Raw genomic sequence first — 16,861 nt, 5'->3', positions numbered from 1 at the left:
GCCGAGCACCGCGTCTCCAATCACGATCCGAGTTGACCCTGCCCTCGGCGCTTACTTGGGTATGGCTCGAGTGATGAGCTGCCATGGGTTGCAGCTCTGCCCCTCTTCGGTCGTCGAGGAACAGTTGCCGAACAGCCCTGTGTGATTGATATTCAAATCACCCAGGAGCCATCCTCTCAATCTCCCAAATGTCTTTCTCTTCCTGAGCATCTCCGTCGCTTCGCCTGGCTTCTTGTCTTGTTGTTTTGGGCTTGTCTATATATCCGTGGACGCAGGCTTCGCACACGGTATATTCCAAGGCGATCTGATCAGCGTGTTGATATTCACTTTCAGCCGTTGTACCCCCCTTCACACGCAGGTGTCTCCGCAGCAGCCAATTTTGACTCAGCTCTGCACCCGAAAGCGAGTCGCATTTCCTCCCCGTGAAGCAAGTTCTTCGTTCGGGATTTCCATCAAGAGCTGGTTCTCTTGACTGCATTGTTTTCTTCTTCGTTTCGTTGTGCATCGCATCTTCTGCCTTCCAATGTCGAACGCTAGCGACTCTCCTCGAACGGATCAGCCCGTTATCCCTGCAGACCTAACTCGAGCTTCTTATCACAGCGGAATGGGTGACCTACCCCTACAACAACCGCATACGACACAGCAGACCCGCAGCTCTTCCGAGAGCAGTGGTGCCTCGCTGAAGAGCCCTCGTACAGCTCGATTCGCCGAAGCCACAACCGTGCACTCGCCAATTGAGTCGTCGAGCCGCTCCCCATTCGCTGACCCCCCGCAAAAGCAATCCGGGGGCGTTGCCGATGTTGGATTCGGCTATGTAGCTGCCAGCGACCCTGCACAGCATGCCGAAGACTCGCGGCCACCGATGACGCCTGCCCTCGCCTCGCCGTTGAGGAGCGGGCTAAAGGTGCCCAACACAGCGAAGTCTTTGAACCCGCTGAGCCCGACCTTCCGAGAGGAGTACATGCTGGAGAAGCAAGAGAAGGTGGCCGAGAAGGAGAATGCTCGTGATTTGGTAAGAGGAATTCCTTCGCACACATTCGCAGACCTCGCCTGAATGCACCATGCTGACAACGATATAGCGAATCAAACTCCGGGTCCGCATTGCGAAAATTTTCCTCCGCAGCGTCAACTTCTCATGCAGTCTGATTGTGCTGGCACTACTGGCTACGACGCTGACCATTTTCAATGCCACCAAGAGCCTTCCCACACGCAACAGTTTGCCCGCCTGGGCAGAGGGCAGCAACCCGTGGGCACAGTACTTGCTACTGGGCTTGGCTTGTTTCTCTCTGTTTGCGTGCTTGATTGTCTTCTGGGGCTATTGGAAAGGCGGACATCGTCGAGCTGAAAAGGTCACTATCTACTATACCACATTCTCGATCTGTTTCTTCATCTTCAGCTTCGTTATGTGGATTGTCGGTGCGGCCATTTACCAGCACTCCAAGTCTTCCGGTAATAACAAGGATATATGGGGATGGTCTTGCGCACAGAACACGCGTGAAGAGATCTATTCTAATTCGGTCGACTACGCGCTCGTTTGCCGTCTTCAGGTTCGTTCTCTACTTCCAATGTTATACTTGCGGTAATCAATGTCTAACATCTTACAGGACTGGGGCCTCGTCTGCGCCATTATCGAAGTCGTCATCGAACTCCTGGTCCTGATCATCTACGGCGTCGTCGCTTACCGTCTCTGGACCAAGCGCCGCCTCATGAAGTCGATGGACACCCGCGACAAAGCCCGCTCGGATCTGTACCTCGCTCAACTGCGTCTCCAGTCCGCCCCCAACACTCCAGGTTTCCCCGGCTTCTCAAGCTACCCGCCCAAGTCGCCATTCGGCATCTCGGTAGACCCCTACTCCGAAGCTGAGAAGGGCCAGGCCTCGCCAACGACGACGCAGTACGCCTCGCCGCGTTCTCCAACCAGGCCAACCCCCTCGTTCCAGCTCCAGCCTCCACCCATCCGCGTTCAGCAGGCTTCGCCCCGCGTACAACAGGAGGGCTTCTCAGCGCCTCAGGCGCCCAGGTCCCCCTCCCCACCAGCAAAGAGCGAGCCTCAACACATGGCCGCGGCACCGGGTGAGGCAGACTACGGCGCTGTGCCTATCCCTGGTGCTTACACAAGTCCCATGATGCCGGCATTCCCGGCTGCGGTGCACAAATAAGTCTGGTCTGCTTAATTGCCGGGTCTTCTCGAGGACTTAGCCCTAAACCCAGAAAATCCCTTGAAACAAAAAAAATGTGAAAATCTTTGAAAATTATTTGTGATGATCTGTCGGAATGAAAACTTGGATATCACTGTATCCAGAGGATATTGTTTGAATCCTTGACTAATTATGTGTTTCTGGTCGATGGGCCTTCATGTGTACAGCGGGCGTGTTGGAGTTTGGTGATAGTACAGATACCTTATACCTACTGGAGGGATTGTGAATTTGATTTTCTTTTTTTGTTTGCTCGCAAAGCCGGGACTTTGGAATGATTAAAGACCGTGTTATCACTATCGAATAGAATAGTACAACGACGTAGGACGTCACAGATGTGTTCCTGAACCTCCAAATAAGAGGAATATACAGTCTCTAGCTCCAGATCGCCCGATACTCCACCAGTGCATTAGCGCTGCATAATTAAAATTTTTGAAATTTGATAGTCTATTACAAGGCTTTCACTATGAGTTATAGACAGGTAAGATTGATCTGCTAACTGAGATGTGGATGAGCTAAAGGTGCAGTATTGATTTTACAGGGCAACTCTGTGGCCACAGAGTCTATCTCTCGTGACAGTCACATAATAAGTGACGGTGAGTCATGAAATTGACACGATAAATTCGGTACTTTTCGATTATTGGCATGGCTTGGTCAACTGCTATTGTTTGAATACTTTTATTTACTTTTAGGCGTGACGGCCTTCTTTTAATAGAGAGTATCTAGATATACATTACACAAAAGAAATCAAGTATCAACACAAATAACTATCCCGACTCCTTCAAAAATCAACACGAGAAGACCGAAATGTTACCAATTTGCGGGCCCTGTGTAAATATCGAGTTAGCACCGTTCTCATCCTCAGCCATCAGGGTAGTAAACAAACCATATAAACCAAATTCCGATGAACAATACGCCAAGTACCACTCGCCTGACGCGCCCAATTATCCTGATATTGACCATACGCATAAAGCACCTGCCCCTCCGTCTCTCCCTTCCCAAAATGCGCAGCCCGGAAATACGTCACCGACTTAGCGGTGACAGGAGACACGACATCAATCCATTGTGTACCGAAAAGATGCTGTGTAGTCACACATGCCAGGCTAGTCTCTAGCACGGATTGAATCGATGATAGCGGGGTTAATATGTTGAGGGGTGCGGAGTAGTTTGCTACCGCGTCGGTGGTGAAGACTTTGCTGAGCGCGTCGAAGTTTTTGCCATCGATGGCGAAGGGGTAGATTGCTAGGGTGTTGCGGATTGCTTCCATTGTACCGGCGTCTGTGTAGACTTCGGGGCTACAGTCGTTGGCCAGAGAGGAAAGCTCGACGGGGGCGACGTCGGTTGTTGTGGATGCTAGGACGGAGCTCGCCGCGGCGAGGGATAGGGTGCAGAAGGAGAGGAGGTTCATTTTGATCATAGCAAGATTAGGCGAATGTGAATATAAAGCGAGGATAGAAGAAAGCTCGGATGTAGTGGGAGATTTCCTCGTATCTTATGGTTCTCCAAGCTTACTACTAATCTCGGTCATGTTCCCCCTGAGATCCGGGCTGCAGACACTCTTCGTTTTCGCTTACATTTAATGCTACAGCATACGCTAGAGCGTTGCTAGTGAGACGCTGGACCAATTGGAATAGTCCGCGAAGCTAAGAGTACAGATTGATCAAGGGTCGATTCGGGAGGATGATATTAATCGGACAAAGTGGGGAGCGGGGAATGCCATGACAGGACGGAAGCGTTCGCTTCGTCTCCTAGGGTCCCATCGAAGTGGAACCATCAAGCCGATCTAGTAGGCTCAGTGCGAAACCCGAGCCTTGCTGTTATTCGAATTGACTATTGCCAGGTTGCGAGTTAGCAATACAGAAACAATGAAACATTATATCTCGACATCCTCGCCTTGTGGTCGGCAACTGCCCTAAATCTGAACAGGGAAGATTCCAACGTAAACTGTACTTGGCTTAGTAGACGGCTCCAATACACCTCACCTTGTATTTCATTATCACCAGAGAATTCAGTCAATTGGACCAAAATGTGCAATGTAGCCATTCTGTTCAGCGTCCATTAAACTTTTGACAAAAGTTCTGACTCCTTCAGTAACAGCGACATTGTACCCGAAACGCCCCTGGAACAGACCAGGGGCCCAACCCCAGAAATTGCAGAAATTGGCCCCCAAATGACCCCAACCACGGCCCAGATGGAGCGAGATACCAATTCGTCCACGGCCTGTTGCATGATGGCCGTTGTTGAATGCAGGGTCAGGGAGGTTACCACACATGGAAGCCATCTAAACGAGGATCACAAGTACGTCAGTTGGCGGATGCTGTTGGCCCACCGGTATATTATGTGCGATATTTGACCGGCAAAATCCGTAACCTTATTATAGAAGGTGACGAGACTATCTAGCTATCTCTAGCCTCAGGCGAGGTACCGACGGAAATTACTTTTGCTCTCTTCTTTTCTTTCAACCTTCCGAAAGAAGGTTTTATTAGCCGTCGAGAACGAGTCGTACGGAAAGTAGCGCATTCTATCTTGCTATATGCCGGAGGATTTCCATAGTACCTAGCAACCACGGCTCCACGTTTCGTACGATCGAAATTAGACAAACGCGAGGCTTACTCAAGTTATATGAATTGGAAGATTCGAATAGTCTGCATTGATGAAGCAATGAAGATTCATAGAGAAGAAAGACCAAGGCGCCACTGTGCAAAGAAGACAAAACCCGCCCAACTCCAGATGATCTACCATATTCCCGTTCTGTCCGTCATTCGTGACCAACATAGCGTCTTAGGCACATCTAATCCAAACAGAAGACTGTACATGCATATTAAGTACTGGCTCGTACTTTCAAATCAAATCCCTCCCTCTTCCAGAATGGCATGGGCATCACGGCTGACGAAAATCTCCTCCAGACTGATGGCACCATTAGCGATCTGGTCCATGTCACTCTCCAGAACGAGGCCTTGCTCGTTGGCCAGATGGAGTAGACAAATGAAGCCGAATGATGTGCTGATATCGCGCAGCATCTCAGTGGGATAGACCTCCTTCAAACTGTTCATGATCTGCGTGAAGCGTAGGCGACCGTCCTTATCAGAATCGTGACCCTTGGCTGGGCTATTCGATTGAGGAGTAGGGGGGACCGGATCATCAGCTTCGCTGTCAGGTTCAGCTGGAGCGTCACTTGAGACTGCCCCTGGTTGTGAGTCAGAGCTTAATTCAGGAGAAGCAACCAAACGTTCACCCATGCCCTTCCACATCTCAACCTTTAGTCGGCGGACATCCACCTTCTTGGCCACGCGGGCGTAATTAACATAGTCCGGTCGTGCACGGCGTCCACCTTGGGTCACAAGCTGAGATCCATATCCGCCTGCACCGGGGCGGCCTGGTGTTGCACCGACCATGTTCAGTAAAGCGGTGATCCCAGTGGCATTTCCAACGGCAGTTCCTGGACGGCCCTCAGCTGCCGGAGACAGCATCTCTCGTGCGTCCGCGAAAGGCATGTTATCATCGTCATCATCAAGGTCCATGCCGTTCGGGAAAGCAAGACCATCGTCGTCCGCGAAGAAGTTGGCATCGTAAGCGCCACCAACTCCCTCATCGGCCGTCGTATCCTCTGTCTTGTGGTTTGCCCAGAATGCCTCGTCCATGTCGCCGTGTCCGGATACTTGCTCAGGTCTAACGTTTTGTGTTCTCCGACCTAAGAGCTTCTTTGATCCCATGCGGGCCTTGGGTTTCAGGAAGAGGCTGAGCAAGCTCTTAGAGTTGAAATGTTTATCATCGGGCAGAAGATTGCGTCCCTTGGTCTTCCATTGGGTCTTTGGCACGGAGATCGCAGAGTTGGAACTGGCAGGTGTGTAAATGAGTTCGGCAATAGCAGGGTCGAGAGGCGCGGAGAAGTCAATCTCGAATGGTTCCTTCTCCTTGCGCTGTTTCGGTGCCGCATTCGTATCCTTGGCAGCTGTCGTATCTTTGATCCTTCGGATCTTCCAATGTTCAGGACCGGCCCAGTTCTTCTGGAGCGCGTTATCAAAGTAGCTGAGTATGCTCTCGTGGTCTTGTTTGCTGGGTTGGTGAGACATGGAAATAGCAAAGGTATCCTCGTCAACCATTTCCTCATCACCATCAGCATCCTGGCCGTCGTGAGAAAGTCGGTGAACTTTGAGCATAGGCTCGAGAGCGGCCTCTCTTGCCCAGGCCTCTCCACCATCGCCGAAACCAGCGTCCTCGCTCAGGTCAAAGCCACCCAGATCATCATCGTCAAAGCCAACTGCATTATCATCGTCTAGCATGATACCGGACGGGTCTTCTTGTCGGTCATGGTCCTCGTCGGCCTTGTCATGCCTCCAGTCATCTGGGGCTTTGAGGAGAGGAATATCTAGGTTTCCACTGGGATCACCGAGATCAAAGTTCTTCAAAGAGGGACAGATATCTTGCTCGCCAAGGCGATCGAGATCTGGGAAGAACTGACTCGCCAGAGTCGCAAGATCAATGTCCGAGTCGTCATCAAACGTATCGCTAGCCTGTTGCGAAGGTTTTGATTTATCTTGGCCCTGAGATTCTGGGTCCACAGACTCCTGGCGGTCACCGTCGCCATCAGCAGTTTTTGAGCTATCATCAACAGCATCATCACTGCTGTCAAACACGATTCTTCCATGTCCATCAATAGCAAGGTGGTTGAGGAGTAAGCCCTTGGCTCCACCCTCATCGAAATCGGCGGAGGCCTTCTTGAAGAGGGGGTCCACGGCAAACTCTAGTTCGAATTTCTTCAGTTGTAATGAGTTGAAAGACGGGGCGAGTGTGGCTTCGTGCGATCGTGTCTGGAGAAAGTCCTTCAGTCAGCTAAGCGATTAACTTTGCGTTGCGTAGGATGGCGCACCTTCTTGCGCGACTTGCGCCCTCCACCCTCTTCACCATCCTCGTCCTCATCCCCATCCTCTCCTTCGGCCTCATTATCACGGGCGCGCTTATCGCGACTGTCAGCCAGACCACTCAGGAGCTTTCCCGTCTCGGTCGCAACACTATCCACACGGCTGGTATAAATCTTGACACAGCCATCGAGTGTGCAACTCGCCTTCTGGAAGTTCACGCCGTCTCCTTCCTTCAAAAGCGACATGTCGTGGAAGTAGTCGATCAGGGCAAAGTTCCAGGAGTTGTTTGCGTTGATTTTATTATCGGTAGCCATCTTCATCCATTCCTCAAAGTTTGCCAAAATGGGCACACGCTTCATCGGTGTTACGCCCCGGCCACTGACGTCGCTTTCGCGACCGCGATGGCTGGATGCTCGAGGCGTCGCTGGGCTGTCGTCGCTGCCTTCGCGATATCGACGGGCGGGCATTGGTGTCTTGACTGCGGCCTTGATCTGATTCATCTGACGGTCGTGGAGCGCCTGTCGGGCCTCCATGCGCGCCGCTTTCTCGCCCATATCATCGTTGAGGGGAATCCTGATGGTGGGTTAGCTTTCCCCGAGCCAGGTTGCCTGGTGATACTTTTGGCGCACTTACTTGATGGGCGCGTTCTTCTGAGGGGTAGAGTTCCCGCCGCCGGAGCGACGGTGGGCTTTATTTGCGACACGAGGCATGGTTGCGGTTGCCCCCGGTCGGGGATAACGGGGATGCGCTGGTGTCGAAGGGTGAAGGTCGAAGGTGGTGGTTGCAGTCGCAGGAGGGGCGGGCCCAAACAAATGAGGAAGTCAACAAACATACGGCGGGGCGGAGAGACCAGTGGTGTACATTGTCACGTGTAGATAATATTTGATGCCTTGGAGATATGGCATCTACGCCAGTCAAGTAATCTTGTTACGCAACCTTGGGCTTTCATGTAAACCGCCATCAAGATGAACCTCGTTAATTTCATTTCATAATCTACCTAAAGTACAATATCTCCATTTTACACAATTGTACATTCAGTCCTCTTATCTCCCTTCTCTGTGCACAAGAAGGGATCCGCCAAGCATGCGCGTCCGGAGCATCGTGCACTGGCCCACTCCTCTCCGCTATTGCTAGGCTGACATCACCGAGCTCACCGCATTGGTAGGGACAAGTCGACGCCAGCTTAATGGAGCCTGGCCTTAGTGCTTGACTTCTCTCCCTCGGTCATATCGCTCTAATACGCCGCTGTTTGAAGAGTCCCTTGTTGCGCCCTGGGTCCAGACATGCAGCTGTCTCGGATTCCATCATGAACCGGCTACCATCCTTCCTGCGGCCCACTCGGTCAGGCCCTCGATACTCCGTTCGGCCGTTCTACGCATCGCTGCTGGTAATTACGACCCTTGCGGTAGCCAGCTGGACTTTGGGGAGGTATGGAAATGGACAAGCACAGGAGCGTACGGCACCGGGTGTACTTCTGCGGCGGGCCGACGAACCAGAGGTATTCCCCTCCTCTCTCTCGTGGCATGATCAATGAAGCTAACCGTACCCTCGTGTGACCATATCAATAGTGCCGCCTAGTTCGCAATGTCAAAGATCAATGTGCATATGTGCGCGAGAACTGTCCCGACCATCAGGACGGTCTCCTTTCCTACCTACAACTCTACTATTGCGCCCTACCCGATGCCAAACCACTGGCCTTCATCATCATAGTTCTCTGGCTGTCGCTACTTTTCAGTACTATTGGCATCGCAGCCAGCGACTTCCTGTGTATCGACTTGAGTACGTTAGCGAGCATCCTGGGGTTGAGTGAAAGCCTCACGGGCGTAACCTTCCTCGCATTCGGAAATGGCAGTCCCGATGTGTTCTCTACATTCGCCGCAATGCGGTCGAATAGTGGGAGCTTGGCGATCGGGGAGTTGATTGGGGCCGCAACTTTCATCACATCTGTAGTAGCAGGCTCGATGGCTTTGGTCCGACCGTTTAAGGTCGCGCGACGAAGCTTCGTCCGTGATGTTGGGTTTTTCGTGATCGCCGTCAGCTTTAGCATGGTCTTGGTCGCCGATGGTCGCCTCCATGCTTGGGAGTCTGCTGCGATGGTAGCGTTGTATGTCTTCTACGTGATACTTGTTGTTAGCTGGCACTGGTATCTGGTTCGCTGCCGCAGGAAGTACGAACGAGATCTAGCCGCCCGAACCCACTTCCATATACCCGACAATCAAGAATTGGACATTGATCAGCCGGTCGAAGATGACGATCCAGGCGTGGCCTCGGAATCTCGCAGTCTCCTCCGGGGAGCGTCAACGGACGATTTTGACCTTCTGGAAAGGTCAGGTGGCATTCCCAGTTGGAAGGAAGAAGAAGAAGAGGAAGATGATGAGACCCGAAATCGGTATCTGGCAGAGATCCGTGACAACATGCATGTCTACCGGCCTGCGACCCTGTCAAGGCGAAACACCATTAATCCAATTCGCCCGAGTTTGGTCGGTGCACTTGAATTCCAATCAGTGCTTCAGGCACTTCAGAAGTCGAGAACCAGCAGGCATAATCCCACGATCAGCTTAAGCAGTTACTCTGACGATGGCGACGATTCATCTCAACCGTTCGATACGCGTTCTATAGCATCGCATCCTCGTGCTACCAGACCAACTACCATCAACGACCGCCTGTCACCGCTTAGTGCAGAAGGGTCACGGGCCCGAGCTGTCTCAGCGAATGATGCCGATGGTCTACAAATTGATGCCAGTGTTTTTGATCGACAAAACCAGGCCCCTCGTCTGACCGTGAGGCGGCCCTCAAATGAACACGTTGAAGGACCGAGTGCGATGCAGGCTCCTCAACTTCCTCGTATCGATACCAATGCGTTGTTGACTGCCTCTCCATCATCTTCAGAGCATCCATCGCCAAACACTAGCCCTACAATCGGCCCCGCTGTCCCTCAAACACCAGATCTTCTCGCTCCTCCCGGGGCTTTCAGCTCGCCAAACTATCAGACCTCGACTGCGCATGATCGCTCTCCTCTCCCAGTATCACCACGAGGAGGCAGTGGAAGCTACCACTCTGGACTCGATCCAGAAAGCCCAGCTGTGCCTTTTCCTGCATTCATTGACATACCTTCTGCTCCATCATCCCGAGCTCCCAGTATTCGTTTGCCGAACCCAGTGGCGAGTCCGTCGGAGCAACTCATGATCCATGACAGCCTGTATAACACGGTCAACGACAATGTGTCTTTGAAAGGCCCTTTGATGAAGTGGTGGCCGAGTTCGGTCCTTCCTCCTGCTTCCCAAATTGGCTGTACGCTTTTCCCAACTCTGGCTGGGTGGAAATCCAAAAACATAGCAGAGCGACTGCTGGGAATAATTGCTGCACCAAGTGTATTCCTTCTTACAATCACCGTTCCAGTCGTCGAGCCTCAAGTTTCCGAGTCTGACGAGCCCGATCCGGTTCCTGCCGTGATCATCGAACAAGTTGGCGGTAACGGCAACCCAGCGCCTCGAGTAAGACTACCGGCAGACAGTCCAATTCTTTATCCTACGGGGCATGAACACATTGAGTCTTTCCCTGATGGCCTTACCGCCCCCTCACACCCCCGTCGCAAGTCCACGCTTCACGAACCTGCGCCTCGTCCTCGTTGGGATTCTGAGTTGCCAGCGGTGCCACATCCAGCTCCAGATGCAGCTTGTGTGGAAGTCAAGGACTGTAATCGCTGGCTCATTGCAATCCAGCTTTTCACGGGGCCTTTTTTCGTCACTCTCATTGCCTGGAGCACCGTAGATGAAACTTTGGATGCGAAGAACCTAATCCTGCCTTCGTTGGTATCCCTTCTCTTCTCGTTTTTGTGTCTGAGTGCCTTGATTACATCTACCCGTCGCCGTCGGCCATGGCACAGTCACAGCCACGTTGACCAGTCATACTTCCGTTCGCACGAAACGTCTGAACTGTGCAAACCCCAGGCGCTTCCATCTGCGTGGCGACCTTTCCTGTCCCTCCTCGGATTCTTGGTCGCAATTTCCTGGATTGCAACTATCGCAACGGAGGTTGTTTCCGTACTCAAGACCATCGGTGTGATTTTGAACATCTCCGACTCGCTCTTGGGATTGACCATCTTCGCCGTTGGTAACTCGCTCGGCGACCTAGTCGCTGACATCACCGTCGCCCGACTTGGGTACCCCGTGATGGCCTTGAGTGCCTGCTTCGGCGGACCCATGCTCAACATCCTCCTGGGAATCGGCCTCGGAGGTTTATATATGACTCTCAGCCCGGGTAAGTCCTCTCCTAAACATGATGAGATGCTTATTCGGGTCCCCTATGAAATCACCATCTCCAAGATGCTGGTCATCAGTGGTGCAACCCTTTTGTTTGTTCTTGTTGGTCTTTTGATTGTTATTCCATTGAACAAGTGGCGTATGGATCGCAGGATTGGATGGGGTTTGATTGCAGTTTGGTGTGTGAGTACCTTGGGCAATGTCATTGCCGAGGTTACATCATGATTTATCCGAGTGCTATTGCATCTGATCGTTGCGGAACTGGAGGGGGCGTTGATTTATGTCGGGTATATTTCATGTACGTTCGATTCCTCAGATATCGTTCGTCTTGGTTCTTTGGTTTCCAACATCCTCTTCTCGCGCGTTATGCAGCTTCTGCAGAAGTCTGATTTTAGTCTCCTATTCTGGATACATACAATATGTACATGAATTGCATGATCAATGGTCTTCACTCAATCTGTTAATGGACTGGTTTCGTCGCAACTAGCCAGTCGTTAGTAACCTTAGCATCATTCAATGGAACGAGTGTCAGCCTAGGTAAATGGATGGAAACCTAGCTATAGTTAAGTTAGTGTACTTTATTGCCTACTAGGTACGAAACAAAAAGTGACATTCCAGGAGGACAGCCGCCACAAGGGAAGGCCCCATCCGTGTCGTCTAGTATAAAGTTAATTCTCGTGGGGTGTAAAAGTCGCAACTACAGAATGGATATATATCGGGAAGCACGGGTACTATTTCAACCCCAAATAGCTTGAAAGATAGATAACTTAGGTAAAATCCAACACATCGATTAATCGAACGGTAGATAGTATATTGTGCATTCCATAAGCTTGAAGCCTTTAGGATATTTAAAGATACTACATATGTCGATATGTCGACTCATGTCTCTAGGCCGATGTAGACTGGTAGAAACGAGTTGGTATTTTAAACTGCAAGATCCTTATTTAGGGAACCTGAAAATCAGATAACCAGGCCACTGGAAGAGGATGGGTTGAGAGTTTAAATCTGAACCCATACACGGCTTCTTTCTTCTCCCTTAATTGAGCAGACTCTTCTGTTCATGGCCGGGGTATGAAGCGTTGCTGGATGCATTCCTTCTCCGCATAACCGGGAGAATGAAAAGGGGAATGACAGCAATGGCGAGAAGCACGGACTTTAGCAGTTTCCATTGACATTCCTCTGGCGATGCGCCATCATTCTTCTACATATGTCCAAAATTCTAAGAGAAGAAGAAAAGTACACGACTGTGGGCAAAAGTCGAGAAATGATCCTTGTGGATAAGGTTTGAAAGGCCCAAATTTGGGTTTGAGTCATGTCGGGCTGTAATGTCAATCTACTGTAATCTTAAAAGACATTTACTGTAGCTACAGGTCATACATGAATATTCAATCAAACTAGCAGAGAAACCTGTCCAAGGCTGAATTGTGGCAACCCGACTGCCGATGTGCGATCTTCGTGACCTGTATGTAATGCTCATAAAAAGCCTTTTACTTGGCAGGCCCACGATGACCACGATGCTGGGACCGGTGGGAAAGATCAACAGAACCCTCTCATTCGTGACACGGCCTGATAAAGTAAGATTGATGCACCAATGGTTCCTTTACCAAACCAGGGCTTCCAGCACTCTAGGAATGTAGGTTATCGGGAGCCAATTTTATTTTACGACGATTGCTTTTCAGACTCAGGAAAAGGCCCTATAGGCCGTACATAGTACTTCACACTTCCAACTCGAATGTCACGATTTGGACTTGTCCAACAAATTTTGCCGCGTGGTGGAGGAAAACTCCGCTGAAAAACTGCGCGATGGATCAATCGATCGATGAGCTAATCTCCGGGGAACCATTCACAATCAGACCCTTTTTTCGTGGGCCTGATGCGCTAGCCTGAATGAATGCAGATCGGCGACTATCTATGCTGATCATCAACAATACGAGATCCGGCCCCGCCGAGGACTTCAGATTTAGCGCAAAACTTTGCTCCAGTTGTGGTCAAGCCCTGCCGTGTGTTCTCGGCAGATAGCCACGACGTGTGAAGGGATAATAGGGGTTAGGCCAATGGCGCATCTGATCTTGAATAATGCGATGTTTTTTATCGGATATCTTTCCCACTGATCCCATTCAGACTTCCTCTTACTTCAACCTCGTCACTCTCTAATTTGCTTCGTTGCCAGTCGCTCTTTTCGGATTCTTTTGGATCCAGCCATTCTTTAATATATTCTAATCAACAATGGCCCCTGTTTGGCCATGGCTGAGTGCCCTTCTGGCAGCTCTGCCGGTGGCTCTGGCAGGACATGGCGACCCCATTGCCCAGAAGTATATCGTCGAGTTTGCTGATGGCACCACTGTCCGTATCGAAGCTCTCCCATGTCACTGTTCTAATTGGACTAATCAATGTGTAGTCGTCTGCTAGCTTCCTTACTACTCTGAAGGACCATGGCATTCCCGCCAGCCTCAACCACGACTTGTCCTTTGCTCTTTTCCACGGTGGTTCCTTCACTCTGCTCGACAATGACCAGGACGAGGCTACCATTGTCAAGCAGATCTCTTCATGGCCTATAGTTAAGCAGGTCTCTCCAGTCCGAGAGCTACACCAGCCTCGGCGAGAGGTTTCCACTGTCGCTCACGGCGCGTCAGTCCGCCGTAGTATCACCTCTCGCGGCCTTCGACGCCGTGATACTGCGGGCCACGAAGGCAATGACTACCCCCACATCATGGCTGGAGTTGACAAGCTTCGCCAAGAAGGCTACCTGGGAACTGGTATTCGTGTGGCAGTGGTGGACTCGGGTATTGATTACAAGCATCCTGCTCTTGGAGGCTGCTTCGGAAAAGGCTGCCTGGTGGAGTTTGGTTTCAACTTCCTCGACAACACTACTGACCCATGGGAAGGCCACGATGGACATGGTATGTTCATGAATAGTTCTTCTGTTCATATAGATCTTTGGCTAATTGCCTGCAGGAACCCACGTCTCTGGACTGATTGCTGCTCAGCCTAACCCCTACAACTTCACTGGTGTCGCCCCGAATGTTACTCTGGGTCATTACAAGGTCCTTGGACAGAGAGTCGTGAAGACAGGCACCGATATCGTCACTGCTGCCTTCAAGAAGGCCTATGAAGACAAGGCAGACATCATCTCTGCTTCCTTTGGCACGTACAAGGGCTGGAGCGATGAGCCGTGGGGGCAATTGATCCAAAAAGTAGCCGAGGCTGGCGTTCCTTCTTTCGTTGCTACTGGCAATGACGGTTACTACGGTCTTTTCCTCGCCTCCAATGGTATCGACAACTCTGCCGGCATTGGCATCGGATCTGTCAACAACTTGTACAGCCCTCTGTTGCTGACTGGGGCTTCTTACACAACCCGAAACACCACCAGACAGTTTGGCTGGCAGATTGCAGGTACCTCCGACTTCAAGAACGGCTCATATGCCCTGTACCCGAGCAGCCTCAATGCGTCGATCGTCGGTGACTCTTGCAAGCCTTGGACGGGCAACCACCCGAACCTCACTGACAAGATTGTTCTCATCCGCTATGGTGGCTGCCGCGGCAGTGAGCAACAGGCCAACGCCGTTAAGGCCGGTGCTAAGAATATTCTTTTCTATAATAACGAGCCCGGCACCTATGAGTTCTCCACCCAGAACCCTGCTCTCACTGGTTTGGGTATGGTCTCAGCCCAGACTGGAGAGAAATGGGTGAAGCTCGCTGCATCTGGCGCAAACATCACGCTGAACATGATCAGCGAAAAGTACGCCAAGACCATCTTCATCAACGAGACCAACCCCCAATCGGGAGGTCAAATCAGTGAATACACCCAGTGGGGACCTAGCAATGAGATCCTCCCTGTGACGGCTGCTTCTGGAGTTGGTGGATTCATGATTTCGACTTGGCCGCTCCTTGAAGGTGGCTATGCCATAGAGAGTGGTACTTCAATGGCCACCCCTTTCGTCGCTGGTTGCATCGCTCTTCTGATGGAGGCTCGTGGCAAGGGCAAGGTGACTCCGGCCGAGATCAAGTCTCTGCTGTCGACTACCTCCAACCCTAATGTCTTCCATGATGGTGTTACTGCGTCGCCCTTCCTGGGATCTGTTGCGCAACAGGGTGGTGGTCTTATTGACGCTTACAAGCTCGTGCACACTACTACCAAGTTCAATGTGAGCACCATTTCGTTCAATGATACCGACCACATCGCCCCGGCCTATATCCAAATCAACAACACTGGCTCCTCGCTGCGTGTTTACACAGTCGGCCATGTCGGCGCCGCCACTGTCTACACGCTACCGGACAACAGCTCCATTCCCCAGGAGAACAAGCTCGGTCACTTTGTGGACCGCACTACCGTTGGTGCCTCGTTACGGTTCAGCAAGTCTACCGTGGTCGTTGCCGCTGGCGGCTCTGCTGTGATCAAGGTCACTGCCACTCCCCCTAAGAGTCTTATTTCTCGCCGCATCCCTGTCTACAGTGGATACATCACCATTAACGGTACTACTGCGAGCGACTCCTTCTCCGTTCCTTACCTGGGTGTTGCCACTGCTATGCGTAACGTGACCATCCTGGACACCACAGGGGATAGCAACCACCTCGTCGACAGCGTCAACAGTGCGCGCGTCCAGGCCAACCAGCAATTCGTTCTCCCCAGCCAGGGCGGTGCACTCAAACAAGCAAACACCAGCTACCCCATCTTCCAACCCCAGCTGTCCATGGGTACCGATCTGCTTCTGGTCGGTATCCAGGCTGCCAATGGCAGCACCATCCTTCCCGTGGCTAACCCTCAGACAGCCCTCCCCCGGACCGTGGAGGGTCTTACTGATGCCAAGACTATTTCCTTCACTGGTAAGCTGGCGAATGGATCGTATGTTCCAGCTGGTGACTACTCGCTTGTTGTGCGTGCGCTGAAGATCCTTGGCGACCGTGCCGACCCGATGGACTATGATACTGTGAAGACCGTGACCTTCGGAATCACGTATGCCCCTGCCGCTGCTAATTAAATGGTCTCGATCTTATCGTGAAGATCATATCTAATTGGGTTGGTGGACTTGGTTCATATCACCACTGTGTTCTCTTCTTTGTCCTCTCTTGAAGAACTTTTTATAATAATCTCCTCGGCGGAATGAAGGAAACTATTTTATGATCCTACCTACCTATAGAATGCTGTTATTGACAGCTGTTTTGCATACCTTGAGCGCTAATGCAACGGGAAAATTAGAATGTAATTATCTCATTGGTTGTGAATTGATATCCAGTGTCAGTACTAGAAAAGCCTAATACGTCTATCGGCACAACGATCACTGTCCCTAGGCGACAGTCTAAAAACCACATCAACTATAACCGAAAATAGACCTTCGTTTATGCCTATCAAGTTATTTTATGCCTTGCAATCTTTTCTTCCTCCAATCTTGTATTCTAATGCAATCAAGGGAACTATGAAATCTAGTAACGTTTCGAGCCTAGTAGAACACCATTGTATAGAGCACAACCAAACTGCAAAAACACAAACTTCGTGTTCTATCTGATTTCGGTAACGACTGATATACTTCACTGCAACAAAAAA

At 51.1% G+C, this 16,861-nt stretch overlaps 5 protein-coding genes across 5 annotated transcripts; 3 read left to right on the top strand and 2 right to left on the bottom strand.

Annotated features, from left to right (window-relative positions):
* Window positions 1-523: 523 nt before the first annotated feature.
* On the top strand, window positions 524-2,159 carry N7496_011109 (uncharacterized protein; the record flags this gene model as incomplete). Its single annotated transcript, XM_056704022.1, has 3 exons — window positions 524-1,012; window positions 1,080-1,547; window positions 1,605-2,159. 3 exons carry the CDS (start codon window positions 524-526, stop codon window positions 2,157-2,159), a joined length of 1,512 nt encoding a protein of 503 aa, XP_056549982.1.
* An 824-nt stretch (window positions 2,160-2,983) lies between these two features.
* Window positions 2,984-3,603, bottom strand: N7496_011108 (nuclear transport factor 2 family protein; the record flags this gene model as incomplete). Its single annotated transcript, XM_056704021.1, has 2 exons — window positions 2,984-3,022; window positions 3,082-3,603. The coding sequence occupies 2 exons, from the start codon at window positions 3,601-3,603 to the stop codon at window positions 2,984-2,986; spliced, it is 561 nt and encodes a 186-aa protein (XP_056549981.1).
* Window positions 3,604-5,041: 1,438 nt separating this feature from the next.
* N7496_011107 (condensin subunit BRN1) lies at window positions 5,042-7,767 on the bottom strand (the record flags this gene model as incomplete). Its single annotated transcript, XM_056704020.1, has 3 exons — window positions 5,042-7,006; window positions 7,066-7,630; window positions 7,691-7,767. 3 exons carry the CDS (start codon window positions 7,765-7,767, stop codon window positions 5,042-5,044), a joined length of 2,607 nt encoding a protein of 868 aa, XP_056549980.1.
* A 581-nt stretch (window positions 7,768-8,348) lies between these two features.
* On the top strand, window positions 8,349-11,544 carry N7496_011106 (sodium/calcium exchanger protein; the record flags this gene model as incomplete). Its single annotated transcript, XM_056704019.1, has 2 exons — window positions 8,349-8,555; window positions 8,626-11,544. Coding segments are annotated over 2 exons (3,126 nt in total), but the record flags the coding sequence as incomplete, so codon positions are not given.
* A 2,001-nt stretch (window positions 11,545-13,545) lies between these two features.
* N7496_011105 (uncharacterized protein) lies at window positions 13,546-16,298 on the top strand (the record flags this gene model as incomplete). The annotated part of the gene is made up of 3 exons (XM_056704018.1): window positions 13,546-13,662; window positions 13,718-14,219; window positions 14,275-16,298. The coding sequence occupies 3 exons, from the start codon at window positions 13,546-13,548 to the stop codon at window positions 16,296-16,298; spliced, it is 2,643 nt and encodes an 880-aa protein (XP_056549978.1).
* Window positions 16,299-16,861: the final 563 nt, after the last annotated feature.

Source organism: Penicillium cataractarum, assembly GCF_028827025.1.
Source record: "Penicillium cataractarum strain IBT 29864 chromosome Unknown utg000009l, whole genome shotgun sequence".
NCBI lineage: Eukaryota > Fungi > Ascomycota > Eurotiomycetes > Eurotiales > Aspergillaceae > Penicillium > Penicillium cataractarum.
Note: the sequence above shows the minus strand (reverse complement) of the source record. Positions and strands in the feature narration are given on the sequence as shown.